Source organism: Plasmodium fragile, assembly GCF_000956335.1.
Source record: "Plasmodium fragile strain nilgiri unplaced genomic scaffold supercont1.23, whole genome shotgun sequence".
NCBI lineage: Eukaryota > Apicomplexa > Aconoidasida > Haemosporida > Plasmodiidae > Plasmodium > Plasmodium fragile.
Window position 1 is genome coordinate 145,369 of NW_012192603.1, and position 13,098 is coordinate 158,466.

Genomic DNA, 13,098 nt, shown 5'->3' on the forward strand with positions numbered 1-13,098 from the left:
CTGAATCGTCCTAATCCTGTCGATCACCTTCAACATATGTGTAGCACGAAAAGTGTTGCCAATTGAAAAGGTTTAAAAAAATCACCAAGTTCAGCAAAGAGAGTTTTAAAATTTTGCATTATCAAAAAAAAAAGGTAATGGGTAAACGAAATAAAAGGGAGGTGGAAGTGGGAAAGCAAACATTCAAATCGGTTTAATGCGTGAGGGAGATAAACTCGGAGAAGCAACTGCACGCATATTCAATATTAGGAAGGAGTAAAATCGGGGAACAGCATGAATGCTTGTTCACACGACATCGTTGTGATAAAGAAAAAAAAACAGGAAAAAAAAAATAAAAAAAAGACAAAAATGTATCGGCAATCTTCAGGGAGATGAAGTCGACACACAAAATGGGAGAGTTTCAAACCACAAGCCTGTAGGTCACGTACCTACCAGCCGTTTCACTGGGCCTGATTATTTTAACAACCTGAGGAGAAGAACGGGAAAGCATACAAAATGTAGGATGCCGATGAGGGACGAAGCGCATGGGCAAATGGGCAACTGTGTGGGGCGGGAGGACAGGCTCCTTGCCATTATATAGCACCTTTTTTTTTTTTTTTTTACCTGTCCTTTTGCCAGGCCGAAGTATCGACACACAGGATCCACGTCTTGAATTCGAGGCAACTTGTTTTCTTTAATCTGCAAATAACGCAGTGGTCGAGATATGTGCAGCAGCTCAGACAGCAGAAGTGCAGGAATGGAAAATTCTCCTCAATGCCTGCTTCCACGCGAGTACCAACTCATCGAAGCCTGAGTGCTTTTTTCCGGTTTGATCAATTTTAGCGTCACCCCAACAGGAGTATAATAGTGCGTAGCGACTGCACAATTTCACTCTGCTCATGCGCTTCTTTTCCTTTGCATGATTCTCCTCTTTGTGATTTTCTTTATTAATTTACCTTATATCTTTGTAGGAGGTTCCTTTTTTCGTCACTCGTGAGGGGGATGTGCCTTGGAACCAACTCATGCTTCGTTATGTTAACCTGGCGAAGTAGAAATTGAGGGGGTACATATCATTGTTGGGTCAGGAGATACATGAGGGTAATAGGGTGGCCCCACAAAAATGGAAACCCCCACATTGTATGTTTATATCCCTTTTCACTTCTGCACAAACACGAAGGTGTCGCCCTTTTTTGTTATCACAAATAATTTGTTAATTTTTTTTTTTTTTTTTTTTTAAACTATGCTTACCAACAATTCGGTGTCCAAAAAATTTTCTATGATGTGTCTCGGGGCAGCTTCCTTAATTGCCTACATAAGAGTACAAACACAAGATGTACATGTCGACAGGTGAAAAAAAAAAATAATAATAAATAAATAAAAACCAAGTTCGTTTCTTATATATTAAAAAAGAAGGAACAAAATTATCACATCATGCTTGTGTGCATAATAATTACATCTCGAGCGAAGGGTGTCAACGTATTTTGCGTCACAAGTATTGCTCTCTGAATTGACTTTTCATCCATTTTTTCCGTCAGCCTGTAAGGTTATATCATATACAGTTAAAATTGTATGTGAAGTGTGGCGATAGGTGTGAAGAGGTGACACGTGGCATTATATAAGTAGATTACGATCCCGACGGTCGTATGCATTTAAGCGTCTTTGTTTTTTTTTTTTGTGTGTTTACTCTCTTAAAGGTTTGACTCCTGTTTTTTTAATTTCATCTGCGAAGTAAACTATAATTTTGTTGTTCGGGTCATTCTTGTGACTTGTGATGATAGTCATTCTGGATCGTCTGAAAATGGAAGCGAGGGAAAAGGGCAAGTGAAGGGTTTGATCATTGTACACGCTTCTTTTGCACAACGGTTTATTTTTACTTTAAAAAAGGAGGTTACAAAAGGAAATAACTCAACATGCTTTTTAGAACGTGGAGGAGTATGCATTTGCAAATATCTTTTATAAATTGTGTGAATTTTGTAAATGCTTTTTTCTTACAGTTTTTCATTTTCTTCAAATTGTTCCTTGAAGGTGGCAAAGTTTTCGAGCCTTTCCCTGGGTGTTATAATGTATCCCCTGTCCTCGAGCATCTCACAGCATGTTTTTCTGCATTTATAGAACCTCGTGATGGGGTCTTCCATTTGGCTGATTAGCTATTTGTCACGGGGTTGGTAACAACTCCTTTAGCTTTATCTTCTTTTTCCCCTCGTCTATTTTTCAAATTGTTGCGGCTGCCAGGCCACAGTTGATCTGACAAAGTTAATCCTTGAAATTTGTGCTTATGAAATTGTTTAAGGGTTAAAAGTGAGTATAATATAAGTGGCGCTATTTTACCTATTCATGCTATGCTTGCTCGTTCGCGGGGATTGTTTTATCCGGTTCCCTTCTTATGAGGCCATTTCTTTATATGGGAACTTCCGATCGTTCACATAACTTTTTTTTTTTTTTTTAAAAAAAATAGGAGAAAAAAAAAAAATTACTGTTTGACCGTTCTACGCTCAATGGTTTGTTAAATCCACTCGCGGGAACATTTGAAATGCGTACGCTGAGCGTGCTCCCTGGAGAATCGCTAAATTGTTTGAAGGTTAAAAGCGAATGTGGATTTATTCTATACATGTGTTTGCAATACGCTTACGCCGCATGGCTTGCTCATTTGCACGGAGATTCTGTTGTGATCCATATTAAAAATGACATATTACTTTTTCTCCTTTGGGATAAGTCACTTTCAATTATCGAAAAGGTAGGTTTATTTTATTTTATATTTTTCGTTGCTACGACGACATAAATGTTGGCCTATGCTAGGCAAGCCACAAATATATATACATTTTTAGCTTTCTCTTTATATAGTTTGCCTAGCGCCTACCAAAAGGGGCGTTATATATATAGCAACAAATGATGTAACGCGAGGCATTTGCAGGAGGCATTTTTTTAAAATAAAAAATATATGTATATACCTAACGTTAATACTTGCTCCGCATGGGGGTATTGATGCATGCTAGCAGTGGTTGTTATTAAAAAAATTTGAGGGAAAAATTAACGACACATTGTTGGCATTTCTGCATTCAATTCATATAACAAACAAATGGGATAAGAACAAAAAAAAAAAAAATTCGTGGCACTGGTAAACACAAAAAACATTTTGTAGAAGTTAACCTTTTTGTGCTGCTTTTTATTTTTTTTAATTTTTAGCCAAATGAAAAAATGGGCGACCAAAATAAGGGGTGAAAATCCCCATGATGTGCACACTCCTATATTGTATACATTTTTTTTCCCCCTTTGCGTTGCTAATGTATGGAACACGGGGGTTAGACTCCATGTTGGGAACACGCAAATGTATATGTAGATGTACAGTATACATATATCATCTCTGTCCCGTTAGGATGAATACAAATGGCACATGTGATGTGGGAAGATGATGGATGGGTGTAAAGAAGATGGCCTACTTACCATCCGACTATGTTTTCCTCAATAATACCCATGAGAAAATCAATGCCCACCTTGGAATAATTGAAGCAGCTTATATATCGAAGGCGTCCATTACCATTCTGAAGGAACTGCTTCCGGTAGGTGATTTCAATTTCTTCCAGTGTCTCCAAGCAGTCAGCAGAAAAGGATGGACAAACCACATCGACCACATTACATCCATCAAAAGACAACTGCTTTAAAACATTTTCAATACATGGTTGTATCCATTTTTGTCCTTCTATTCTGGATTGGAAAGCCAAAATATAATCTTCCTTCTTAAGGTTTAGCTTTTTAATCAATTGGTTTGTACTTTCGATACAAAAAAAAGGATACAGATCTCCATCCTCCACCGTTTTAGTAGGTATGGAATGGTAAGATATGATTAATTTATCCCCCTTTCCATTTTTTTTCCAAAAATTTTGAATACTCTCCGTCATACTGTTTAGATACTTTTCATTTAAACAGTATCCCGATAGAAATCTCAACTCTGGAATATTATTCCACTTTTTTAAATTTTCACTTATGCAATCAAATGTGGATGCTACTGTGCATTCGGCTGATTGGGGGTATAGGGGCACTACTAGAAGTTTGTTTATGTTTTTTTCTTTCAAATAATCCAATGCTCTTTTTATGGACCTCTCTCCGTATCGCATTCCATAGGTAATTGCAATTTTGTCTTTGTACCTGCGAGGTGGTGGAGTGGTGGCGAAGTTCCCATTTGTGTCAATGCCCACATGGACGCAGATATATAGGCGGCCTTTTTTTTCTCTCTCTCTCTCAGTTACATTGCAAATAAACGCTCCTTCAACGCCGCGCACTGGTTATGCGTGTTCACGCATAGAGGGGACCCTTCGTCTGTCCACACATTTTTATATTTGGATAGGGACTTTCCTGCGGGGAGCACACATGTGGTGGTGATCAACGATGTGGGAAATGCTATGCATATCTTGCGTGTCACGTTGCGGCGGCGTAAATAGGCATCACGAGCGGCTTCGTTGTTTGAGAAGGGTGTCTTTTTTTTAGAAATAATTTCCCCCCCCCCCCTTTTTTTTTATTATTGTTACCGCTGCGGAAGGGCAGTACGTAGGCGTAGAGCAGGGGCAGCCACAAAAAGCGATTCAGCTTGACAACTCGCGGATCGCCCAGGAAGTCTAAATGGGTGGGCAGGTGTTCCCCGGAAAAGGACAAAAAATAAAATAATAAGTTAATATGCGAGGATGCGCTAATAATATGTATGCTTGTACATGCACATTATGGGGTGTATTTTTTTTTTTTTTTTTTTTTAGAGTATTGCATATTCCCACGCATGTGTTGGTCGGCGGGCACAGTAGCACTATCGGATTTTTTCTGCCCTTTTTCTATTTTTCCCTTTCTTGGTCTTTTCCTTACTAGCCAAATATTTGAACAAGGCCCAATAAGTCGGTTTCGCGGGGCTTCCCAAATTTGTTATGAGTACGCCAATTTTGTTGCGTTGGAGCTTGTTTAATATTTTATCTTTGGATAAATTTAAGTTGTTGAATTTTAGGAAGTCCTCTATATTCATTTTTACGAACAGTACCAGCTGCGATGTTCACAGGTGGTGGGCGCAGAAGGGGCGTGCGTGTTAATCGGCAAGGCTGAATTTCAAATGGGGGCGAGCCAAAATGGGCCAGCGAAATCCTATCGCTATGCAAAAGAAACTCGCCGAAGTTGACGCTGAAGGGATGTTCTCTTCACATGTCACAAACGGAGAGAACAAAAAAAGAACAAAATGGCAAGCAAAAAATTAATTTATTAAAAAAAAATGGGGATGTAAACGAATGAGGCTAAATCCCATACAAGCCTAAGTTGTAAAATTTGCACCTGCGTAGGAAAACACATCACATTTGTATATACGCATAGGTTACATATTCTTATAAAAATATAAGTAACGTCTGAAAGGACGTGTGAGAAAAACTTGTGCGGGAAGTGCTGATCTTTTAAGATGCTATACTTCCCTTTTTTGACTGAGAAGGAAAAGTGGGTCAGGTAAAAACAGCAAAGAACGAAAGATGAAGATTAATTTGTCCCTCAACAAAAAAAGTACAGGCGACGGGGCGGAACAACGGACGGGTCAGGAGGAAAGCACATCGAGTGGAGCATTGAAAAAGGAAAGTCGGGAAGGTTATCGAAAAAGGGACAAAGAGGGAAGGACCACAACCAAAGAGAATAATGTGAAGAACAATGTAGGGGATTTTTTTGTGAACACAGATGATGAAGAGGAAACATACGAACTGGAGAACAACCAAAATAAAAAATTAAATGAAGAAAAAAATAAACAAATCCAAAGTGAAATAAGAGAATATATTTACGAGCATGAAAATCCGGGGGAAAGAAACACAAAGGAGGAATTAAAAGTTGATCACACAGACAAGAAGAAGAAAATTCGCTACCTGGGTTATAGGGGTGAGGAGTTGACGAAGCTGCATGAGGATAGAACGAACGGGTTGCAGGGGAAGAAGCAGTATGGCCCATTATATACGGAACTGGGACAGAGCGGAAGAGACCATCGGGGTAATGACAGGTGGGGGGAGAAACGATCGAAGGAATATTTGCCGCAACCTCCAAGTGAAAGAAAGAAACATAGAGAGAGGGAAGACGCAGACGAAGCCAAGGACGAAATGGAGAAGGAAATTCGTATCGATGAAATATTTAATAAAAGGGAGAGCGACCAGAAGGGCAAGTCCAAATACATGGACGCTCTCATCGGTAGTGCCAAACGAAGGGAATTGGAAAGAGAAATGCTAATTCAAAAAAAACTCAAAATTGATACATCCAAGGAAGAAAAGGTTTTTATAACCAATGCGTATAAAAAAAAAATTATGGATAGGAAATTAATTATGAAGGATATGGAGCTGGAACAGCATCAGGTGAAGGATGAAAATCGGCAGTCCAACTTCAACTTGAATTTGTTTCTTAAAAACATAAATGCACCGTCGAATTATAATCGGTCGAATAGGCGTCCCCATTATGAGAAGTAAAATTGGGGGGCACAGGAATTTAACGTCATATACATTCACCCGCGTGTGTGTGTAGGGACATATTTGACGAAGGGGGGAAATGCACATGCAAGAAGAGAATGGAATTACGGCAAACAATACGTAGCATGTGTACAAAGGCATATGATGGACGGATAAGGCAAGAAAAAAGGGAAATAAAAAAGGAGCCAATTAAGACAAGTTCCCGCGCAAGCGAATTTGTTTTCTCTTGCCCCCCTGAGGATCACTCTACGCGTGAAACGTGCCAAAGAGAATGATCAGGTCACTCCTTATTTTCCTTGTACAAAATTTTGACGAGGATGTAATTTTTCCAGGGGCCTATCCGATACCCCAGTGGCTGAATGCGGACAATGTCTCCGATCTTTGCTTCGCTCTTTTCGTCATGGGCCCAAATTTTTTTTGTGTACCTGAAGGTCTTCTTGTACCGAACGACGTACATGTACCTGTAGGGCGCATGCCGATTGGGGGTGATGTAAAATGTGTGCTGTGTACAATGTGCACTATGTAACATTTTTGACATATAATTTTATTTTATTTTTTCTTTTTTTTTTAATGTGTATGTGCATTTTTTATGCACAATGGGGGGAAACCCTCCAAGGACACCCCCCCCCTTGTCCTCATTTTTTTCGTGTGCCTATTTAGGGGTAATATGCTGCTGTGTTGTCTTCATATTAAGGCCTTTTGTGTGCGGCATATGTTTTATCCCTTTTTTTTGGTGTTTATCTGGACCGCGACTCGGTAGGTAAAGACACTTTCCCCCTTTGTGGATACTCACATGTGAGGGCATGCGTGTGTGTGTCCCTTAACCCTCCGAGGCGCGGCTCCACGTATCGCTGCACTATGCTAACCTGTCGCATGCAACTCGTATGCTCTTGGGATGCTTGTCGTTGATGACGTAACCTATCATTTCATTGTTCGCTAAATTGTTTTTAATAACTTTAGTGGGTTAAAAAAAAAAGGGGGAATATCATATGTGGTTGTAGGGGAAAAGGGACGTTTAAAAAATGTAAGCATGAAAATGAACAAATAATGGAGAGAAAAAAAGGTCTCATGCAATCGTGAAAACAAAAAAAAGTTAAGTAATAAAACAGCACATTAGCAAAGTATTAACAGGGTGTAATTAAAAAAAAATATGCTATATGATATGCACTGGAGATTTAAAAAAACATGGCGCAGTGGTAGCTGTCTGAAAAAATAACATAACAAACAACAACTAACGTAATTGGTTAGTCTATTCTTCGCCATTCATATAGACATAATTGTGTGTAGCGAGCCTTTGCGTTGTTGGCTTCACGGTGTGAACATATTTAAAAAAAAAAAAAAAAGGTATATTACATGTTCTCAAATACCCAGCCGTAGCACGTTGCCAAGCTTTGTAATGCCAGTAGGAATATATACCGCTGAGTTTTATCATTTTTTCCCCCTTTTTTTTTCTGTTTCTTCTCCCTTGCCCGTTTGCATGCTCCTCGCGGTTGGCGTAGCGTATGTGGTGCAGCGCATTCGCTGTGTAGGTGTACCCTTACGCTCGCTTCAATGGGCTCATTTCCTTACGCATGTGGATCGCCCCGACGATGATCGGAACGAAGCATGTCCACAAAAGCGCTCTATACTCAACCCGAATAAGTGGCTCGCAGAACTTTTAAGGAAGGAGCGCGTTGTTCAGTTGGTGCGCGCACACAACTGACGCCATGTATATATGTGTATGTGTACACTTCGCTCCTTTACGTTGGCCCTAAATATTTGGCCATTTCGAAAGAGGGGAAAAAATAAAACGCAACACTTCTTCCGCTAACACATGGGTAAAAGATGACGCGCCAGAAAACGGGAAAAGTCCAAAGATGTTGCGTGCGGAAACGGAAAGCCTTCCCGACAGGCACTACAAATTATATTGAGAAAAAAAAAAAAAATGCAAATGTAAATATACATGTGCGCAAGGTACGTATGCGGAACGACATATGGTAAAATTCCCCCAAAAGGTGGCAACAAAAAAATTGTGGCAAAGGTATGCTGTGTTTATTTCGCACGTTGGCCTATTATGCATACGATTGCAAATGATGGTTTTGCGTTATATGTGCAGTTGAAAGAAAATGTTGCCATGAGGATAAAAAATTGTTTCCGGTTATATGTTTTTTTTTAACCTTAACTAAAACTGCATTCCTGCGTTCAGTTAATATATCTATTCATGTGAATTTTAATTTTTTTTTTAAACAATTTTTTTATCGTTTAATTAGTTTAGCAGTGTTTGTAGAAAGATTGTAAGAGCCTTGTTATAGTGATTAAGAGTCACCTGTATAATTTTTGCCTTTTTTTTGCCATTTTTTTTTCCACCCCATCCTACGCAACTGAAACTAGTACAAGATGTTTTACCCAGGAATGTTTCGAGAGAAGCCCAAGGACGTAATTTCGGACAAGTGGAAAATCATTTTGAGGGTTTCGGGTTTCCTCGTGTCATGTTATTTGATCTGCTTCCATGGGGACTTATTTGATATACCAGAAAATAACAAGCTGTCGTAGGAAGTTGCTTTCTCCCACGGGGGAGGCAACAGCACAACGAAGTCCACGTATCGTGGGCATGTACGTATATATATAAATAGGGAAGGAACAGGAGATGACTACAGATACAAACATGGGAGAAATATAGAGGACGAGGAATCCCTGTGGAACGAAGACGCAACCATGTGCCAAGTCACTGGGCAAGCATAACTCGACTGCGTTGACGCATGCCAGTATGTGTGGCCTTGTGCATGAGAGAAGCCTAGGACGGGGTACGCGCGTGTGTCCCGCTGAACAGCAGTACGTGGCATCTTAAGTGTACGCGTTCATGCAACAAATGTTGCGTTTTTACACGTTTCCGTTTTGCTGTTTCACCCTTTTTTAAGGGTTGAAACACACCTCTTTTTTCAAAGCGCACAGCGTGCAGGCGCACTTCCTTTTTTTTTTTTTTTTTTTTGAAACAGTGTTGTATTTCTTTGTACCATTAAGCAACATAACGCTTCGGATTGAAGTAAAATTTTCATTTTTTTTTTAAAACATTATATACATATGAATTACAATTTATTCTTATATTGGAGGGCAAAACAGGGATGTGCATTTTGAGAAGTTTAATGAGGTGCACAGGAAGATGATGAGGGATAGAAAAAGAAAAGTGCGTTTTATTTTACTCAGAGCGGAATTAAATATGGTGACTAATATTCCGCATATGTATGCGGTGAGTTGTAAGAAAAATATATGAGAATAAAAGGCAGGGAGAAATCAAAAGAAAAGAAGGGAAAATGCAACGGAGCAGAAAAGACATACAAAACGGAAATCCACATGTACTGTTCATACACATTGGATTGGAACAAAATGGGTTAAGTTGGACATTCGGGGAAAGAAAAAAAAAAAAAAAATTAAAACATAAAAAGGTTAAAATACTAAAAAAAAAATGGTGTGGAGAGGGAGGAAATGAAAAAAGGGGAAAAAATATATGTACATGATAAAATGCCCAAAAAAATTCATTCAGTGATACAAAATTTGTAATGTGACGTGGTGCTGATGAGAAATCACATCAACACACATGGATTGTAGTCCCTCTCTTTCTCCTTCTTTGTTTCTCTTTCTTTGTTTCTCCCCCTGCACAAATATATATATGTTGATGGGAACCCCCCGCCGCACAAGATTGTGTAAATTACACATTGCAGTGGCCAGGCTAGACAAATTTGTAATTTTTCACACACTTGAAAAAGTACACATAGAGTTCCTCGTAGGTGCTCGTTGATAACATGTCTTCATTAACCTTGTCATATATGTACTTTGAAATTCCCATGTAAATTCTTTTAGCATCAGATCGTTTGAGTTTTTCAATTATGGCGACGACGTCAAAGTGCAGATTATGCGTCAACTTTAAGAAATGCTTATGACTGAAAAGAAGCTGAAGCTTTTTAATTTTGTCCAATATGACATGAAAGGAATAGTACACATAAATAATCCTGGGGCTGTTAAACATATTTAATAAATTCCTGTACTTGACGTAAAAGCCAAACAAAAAAATGTCCTCGGAATGATAAACTTTCTTGTCATCACATGTTAGCAGTGCTCGAATTACAAATTTGTAAAAATTTAATGAAAAGGTGAATATAAAATTATTTATTAATTTTTTTTTTAATATTTTTCTCAAACTTTGCAAATTATTGGAAACTTTTTTAAAATACAAAATATATTTGTCCTTAAAAAAGAAATAATTACACATACAAAAAAGATGTTTGGGGATCTTAAATGTTTTTGTCATGATTTTCAGTTTTTTTAACAATTCGTAATCTTTTTTCAATGCTTCAAAGATGGACTTGATGTTCATTCTGTACTCTAGGATTCTTGAGCAATCGTCGCAGAAAATATGCGTTTTTCTTACGGCTAGGAATTCTTCTCTGATTTGAACGAGGTCTTCTTGCGGTTGGTTTTGCGAGTGGAACGACACGTTGTCGTCCGTGTCCTGCAACGACATGCCACCGACGGTGCTTCCTCCTCCCAACGAGGTGCTATCGTTGGCGTCTCTGATGACGAGGGAACCTTCCGTGTCTTCCATGGAGAAAGAATCGTTATGATCTCCCATGGAGGAATCCTTCGAGTCTTTCATCGACATCGCATCGCTCTTCCCCTCCAACGGAAGGTTGTCAATACTTCCACGCCGCGAATGGGCGTCCGCGTTATCCTCCTTGCGCACATCATTGTCCCAATCATCACCACGGTGTTGACCCTTGAGGGAGTCACAATCTAATTCGTGATAATCTTCGGTAGAATCAGGCCTTACTTTTGTCCTCTTCTGTGGTGGTTCCCCCAATTCGCCAGCCCCTCCTCCCTTAGGGGGTTCATCTGTAATGGGTTTACCACTACTATCTTCCTCGTTTACGTGCAAGTTACTCTGCCCCGATTTTATAATATGATTAAAATAATTTAAAAGCAATTTATTTGACACTGTTAAATTAATTTTCTCTGCAAATACACATAAGGAATTCCTGTCAACTTTCTGTTGACAAAATATGCAAATGGCATTTAAGCAGAATTGGAAATATACAGAAACCCAAGGGGCATCAAAAATGGAATAATATTTTCCATGAATTTTGTACAGCTGAAAAGGATCAAATCGTGTAATCCTATTTTTAACCACAACTTGATTATTTTTTATTTTTAAAAATCCATTTTTAAATTTTTTTTTCAAGTCTATTATTTCATGGTAGAGATGCATGTATAGCCAAATATGTTTGAACCGTCTGCTTCCTTCATTTTGGTAGTTTGTGTTGTGTAGCGGTCTCTTCCCTTTTGAGTAAAATTTAACATTCAAGCATTCCCTAATTGATCGCAGGTTCCCAACTTTTTTTACGTTCTTTCCGTAGAAGTTGTTGTACTTTTTTTTTTTTGATTTTGATTCTGATTCTGTCTTTCGCTCTGTTGCTTCCTCGAATGGGGGCTGCCCCAAATCATTCGTGCGGTCTTCTTCGTAGGTCACCAAATCGATTACTTCCCCGTTTGAGTAGGGCTCATTTTGTGTAACAGTGTTACTCCAATTGGCATTCCCCTCATGTGTTTCGTTTTCCTCGAAGGGGCTACGCCTATCATTTTGGTTCGCACTTAGGTTGGATATAGGTATAGATGAAGAGGGTGGTGGTGGTTCTCCTTCATTCCTTTCCGCATTGTTCTTTACTCCTGAATTTTTCTTCTCCTCTTCCCCTGTGTATTCCTTGTCCAGCAATATGGACAGACACTCATTCATAAAGTACAAGTTGGTCTTAACATTAATTCTGAGCGAAATGATTAAATTTTGAATCTCCAGTATGGTCAAAAATTGGGATATTTTTATTATGATAATTTCATTGTGTAGCAAATCTTTTATATTCATCTCTTCCGTTTGATTGTAATCGAAAAGGTTTTTTTTTCTTCGGTTGGTTGTGGTGAAGTGGATTATGCATGCTATGCATATTCCGCCGGAAGGGTGTTAAGCTATCTTTATGCATGTGGATTTTATGCGACTGTATGTTCTTCTGGACATGCGACCGTATGCGTACACTGTTTTATATACATATGAGCAGCATACGGTTGAAGGAATTCCAGTTTATTTTTCGGGGGTTGGAAAAAAAAAGGCCCAAAAATGAAACCCACATCCGACCATTTCGTACTCCTTAAAATGCTTTATTTTAGTTTTCAAAAAGGCTTCGTACTGTGGCGGCTCTTTCTCGTTTTCATGGGAAGTTTTTATTTATTTATTTTTTTTACCATAGGAGTATGAACGTACATGAATGTATGGTTCTACCTCAATTCGGTTCGGCGTTTTTTCCCTTGTCCCCCTATGTTTCTTTAAAACATGGATAAAAAAGCATACGCTTATGCGAAGGGGATGAAGAAAATGTTATCAAGTCACGACAGCGGTAAGTGATGGAAATATGCTTTTGTACACTTCCCCTTTTCTTGCCCTTTGCCGTGAAGCTGATTTTAGTGGGTCAGGCCGGGGCGCCCGCGCCAGTTCGGTAGATTTATGCAGAAAAAGGCCATTCTATAGAGCGGTATATAACAATATAACCATGTACGTATATGTGAGGAAAAACATGCGCACAATTTTATGCTATATTGAATTTCGTCGTTGTAGTTTCAAAAAAAAAAAAAAAAAAAAATT

At 38.8% G+C, this 13,098-nt stretch overlaps 6 protein-coding genes across 6 annotated transcripts; 2 read left to right on the plus strand and 4 right to left on the minus strand.

The window, feature by feature from the left end:
* Positions 1-400: 400 nt before the first annotated feature.
* AK88_02376 (uncharacterized protein) lies at positions 401-2,114 on the minus strand (the record flags this gene model as incomplete). The annotated part of the gene is made up of 7 exons (XM_012480007.1): positions 401-466; positions 604-678; positions 936-1,019; positions 1,228-1,287; positions 1,434-1,515; positions 1,664-1,771; positions 1,972-2,114. The coding sequence occupies 7 exons, from the start codon at positions 2,112-2,114 to the stop codon at positions 401-403; spliced, it is 618 nt and encodes a 205-aa protein (XP_012335430.1).
* A 1,302-nt stretch (positions 2,115-3,416) lies between these two features.
* Positions 3,417-4,981, minus strand: AK88_02377 (ferrochelatase; the record flags this gene model as incomplete). The annotated part of the gene is made up of 4 exons (XM_012480008.1): positions 3,417-4,122; positions 4,224-4,329; positions 4,503-4,589; positions 4,828-4,981. The coding sequence occupies 4 exons, from the start codon at positions 4,979-4,981 to the stop codon at positions 3,417-3,419; spliced, it is 1,053 nt and encodes a 350-aa protein (XP_012335431.1).
* Positions 4,982-5,468: 487 nt separating this feature from the next.
* On the plus strand, positions 5,469-6,437 carry AK88_02378 (uncharacterized protein; the record flags this gene model as incomplete). Its single annotated transcript, XM_012480009.1, has 1 exon — positions 5,469-6,437. The coding sequence occupies one exon, from the start codon at positions 5,469-5,471 to the stop codon at positions 6,435-6,437; it is 969 nt and encodes a 322-aa protein (XP_012335432.1).
* A 280-nt stretch (positions 6,438-6,717) lies between these two features.
* Positions 6,718-7,869, minus strand: AK88_02379 (uncharacterized protein; the record flags this gene model as incomplete). The annotated part of the gene is made up of 3 exons (XM_012480010.1): positions 6,718-6,898; positions 7,304-7,391; positions 7,791-7,869. 3 exons carry the CDS (start codon positions 7,867-7,869, stop codon positions 6,718-6,720), a joined length of 348 nt encoding a protein of 115 aa, XP_012335433.1.
* A 944-nt stretch (positions 7,870-8,813) lies between these two features.
* On the plus strand, positions 8,814-8,969 carry AK88_02380 (uncharacterized protein; the record flags this gene model as incomplete). The annotated part of the gene is made up of 1 exon (XM_012480011.1): positions 8,814-8,969. One exon carries the CDS (start codon positions 8,814-8,816, stop codon positions 8,967-8,969), a length of 156 nt encoding a protein of 51 aa, XP_012335434.1.
* Positions 8,970-10,143: 1,174 nt separating this feature from the next.
* AK88_02381 (uncharacterized protein) lies at positions 10,144-12,327 on the minus strand (the record flags this gene model as incomplete). The annotated part of the gene is made up of 1 exon (XM_012480012.1): positions 10,144-12,327. One exon carries the CDS (start codon positions 12,325-12,327, stop codon positions 10,144-10,146), a length of 2,184 nt encoding a protein of 727 aa, XP_012335435.1.
* Positions 12,328-13,098: the final 771 nt, after the last annotated feature.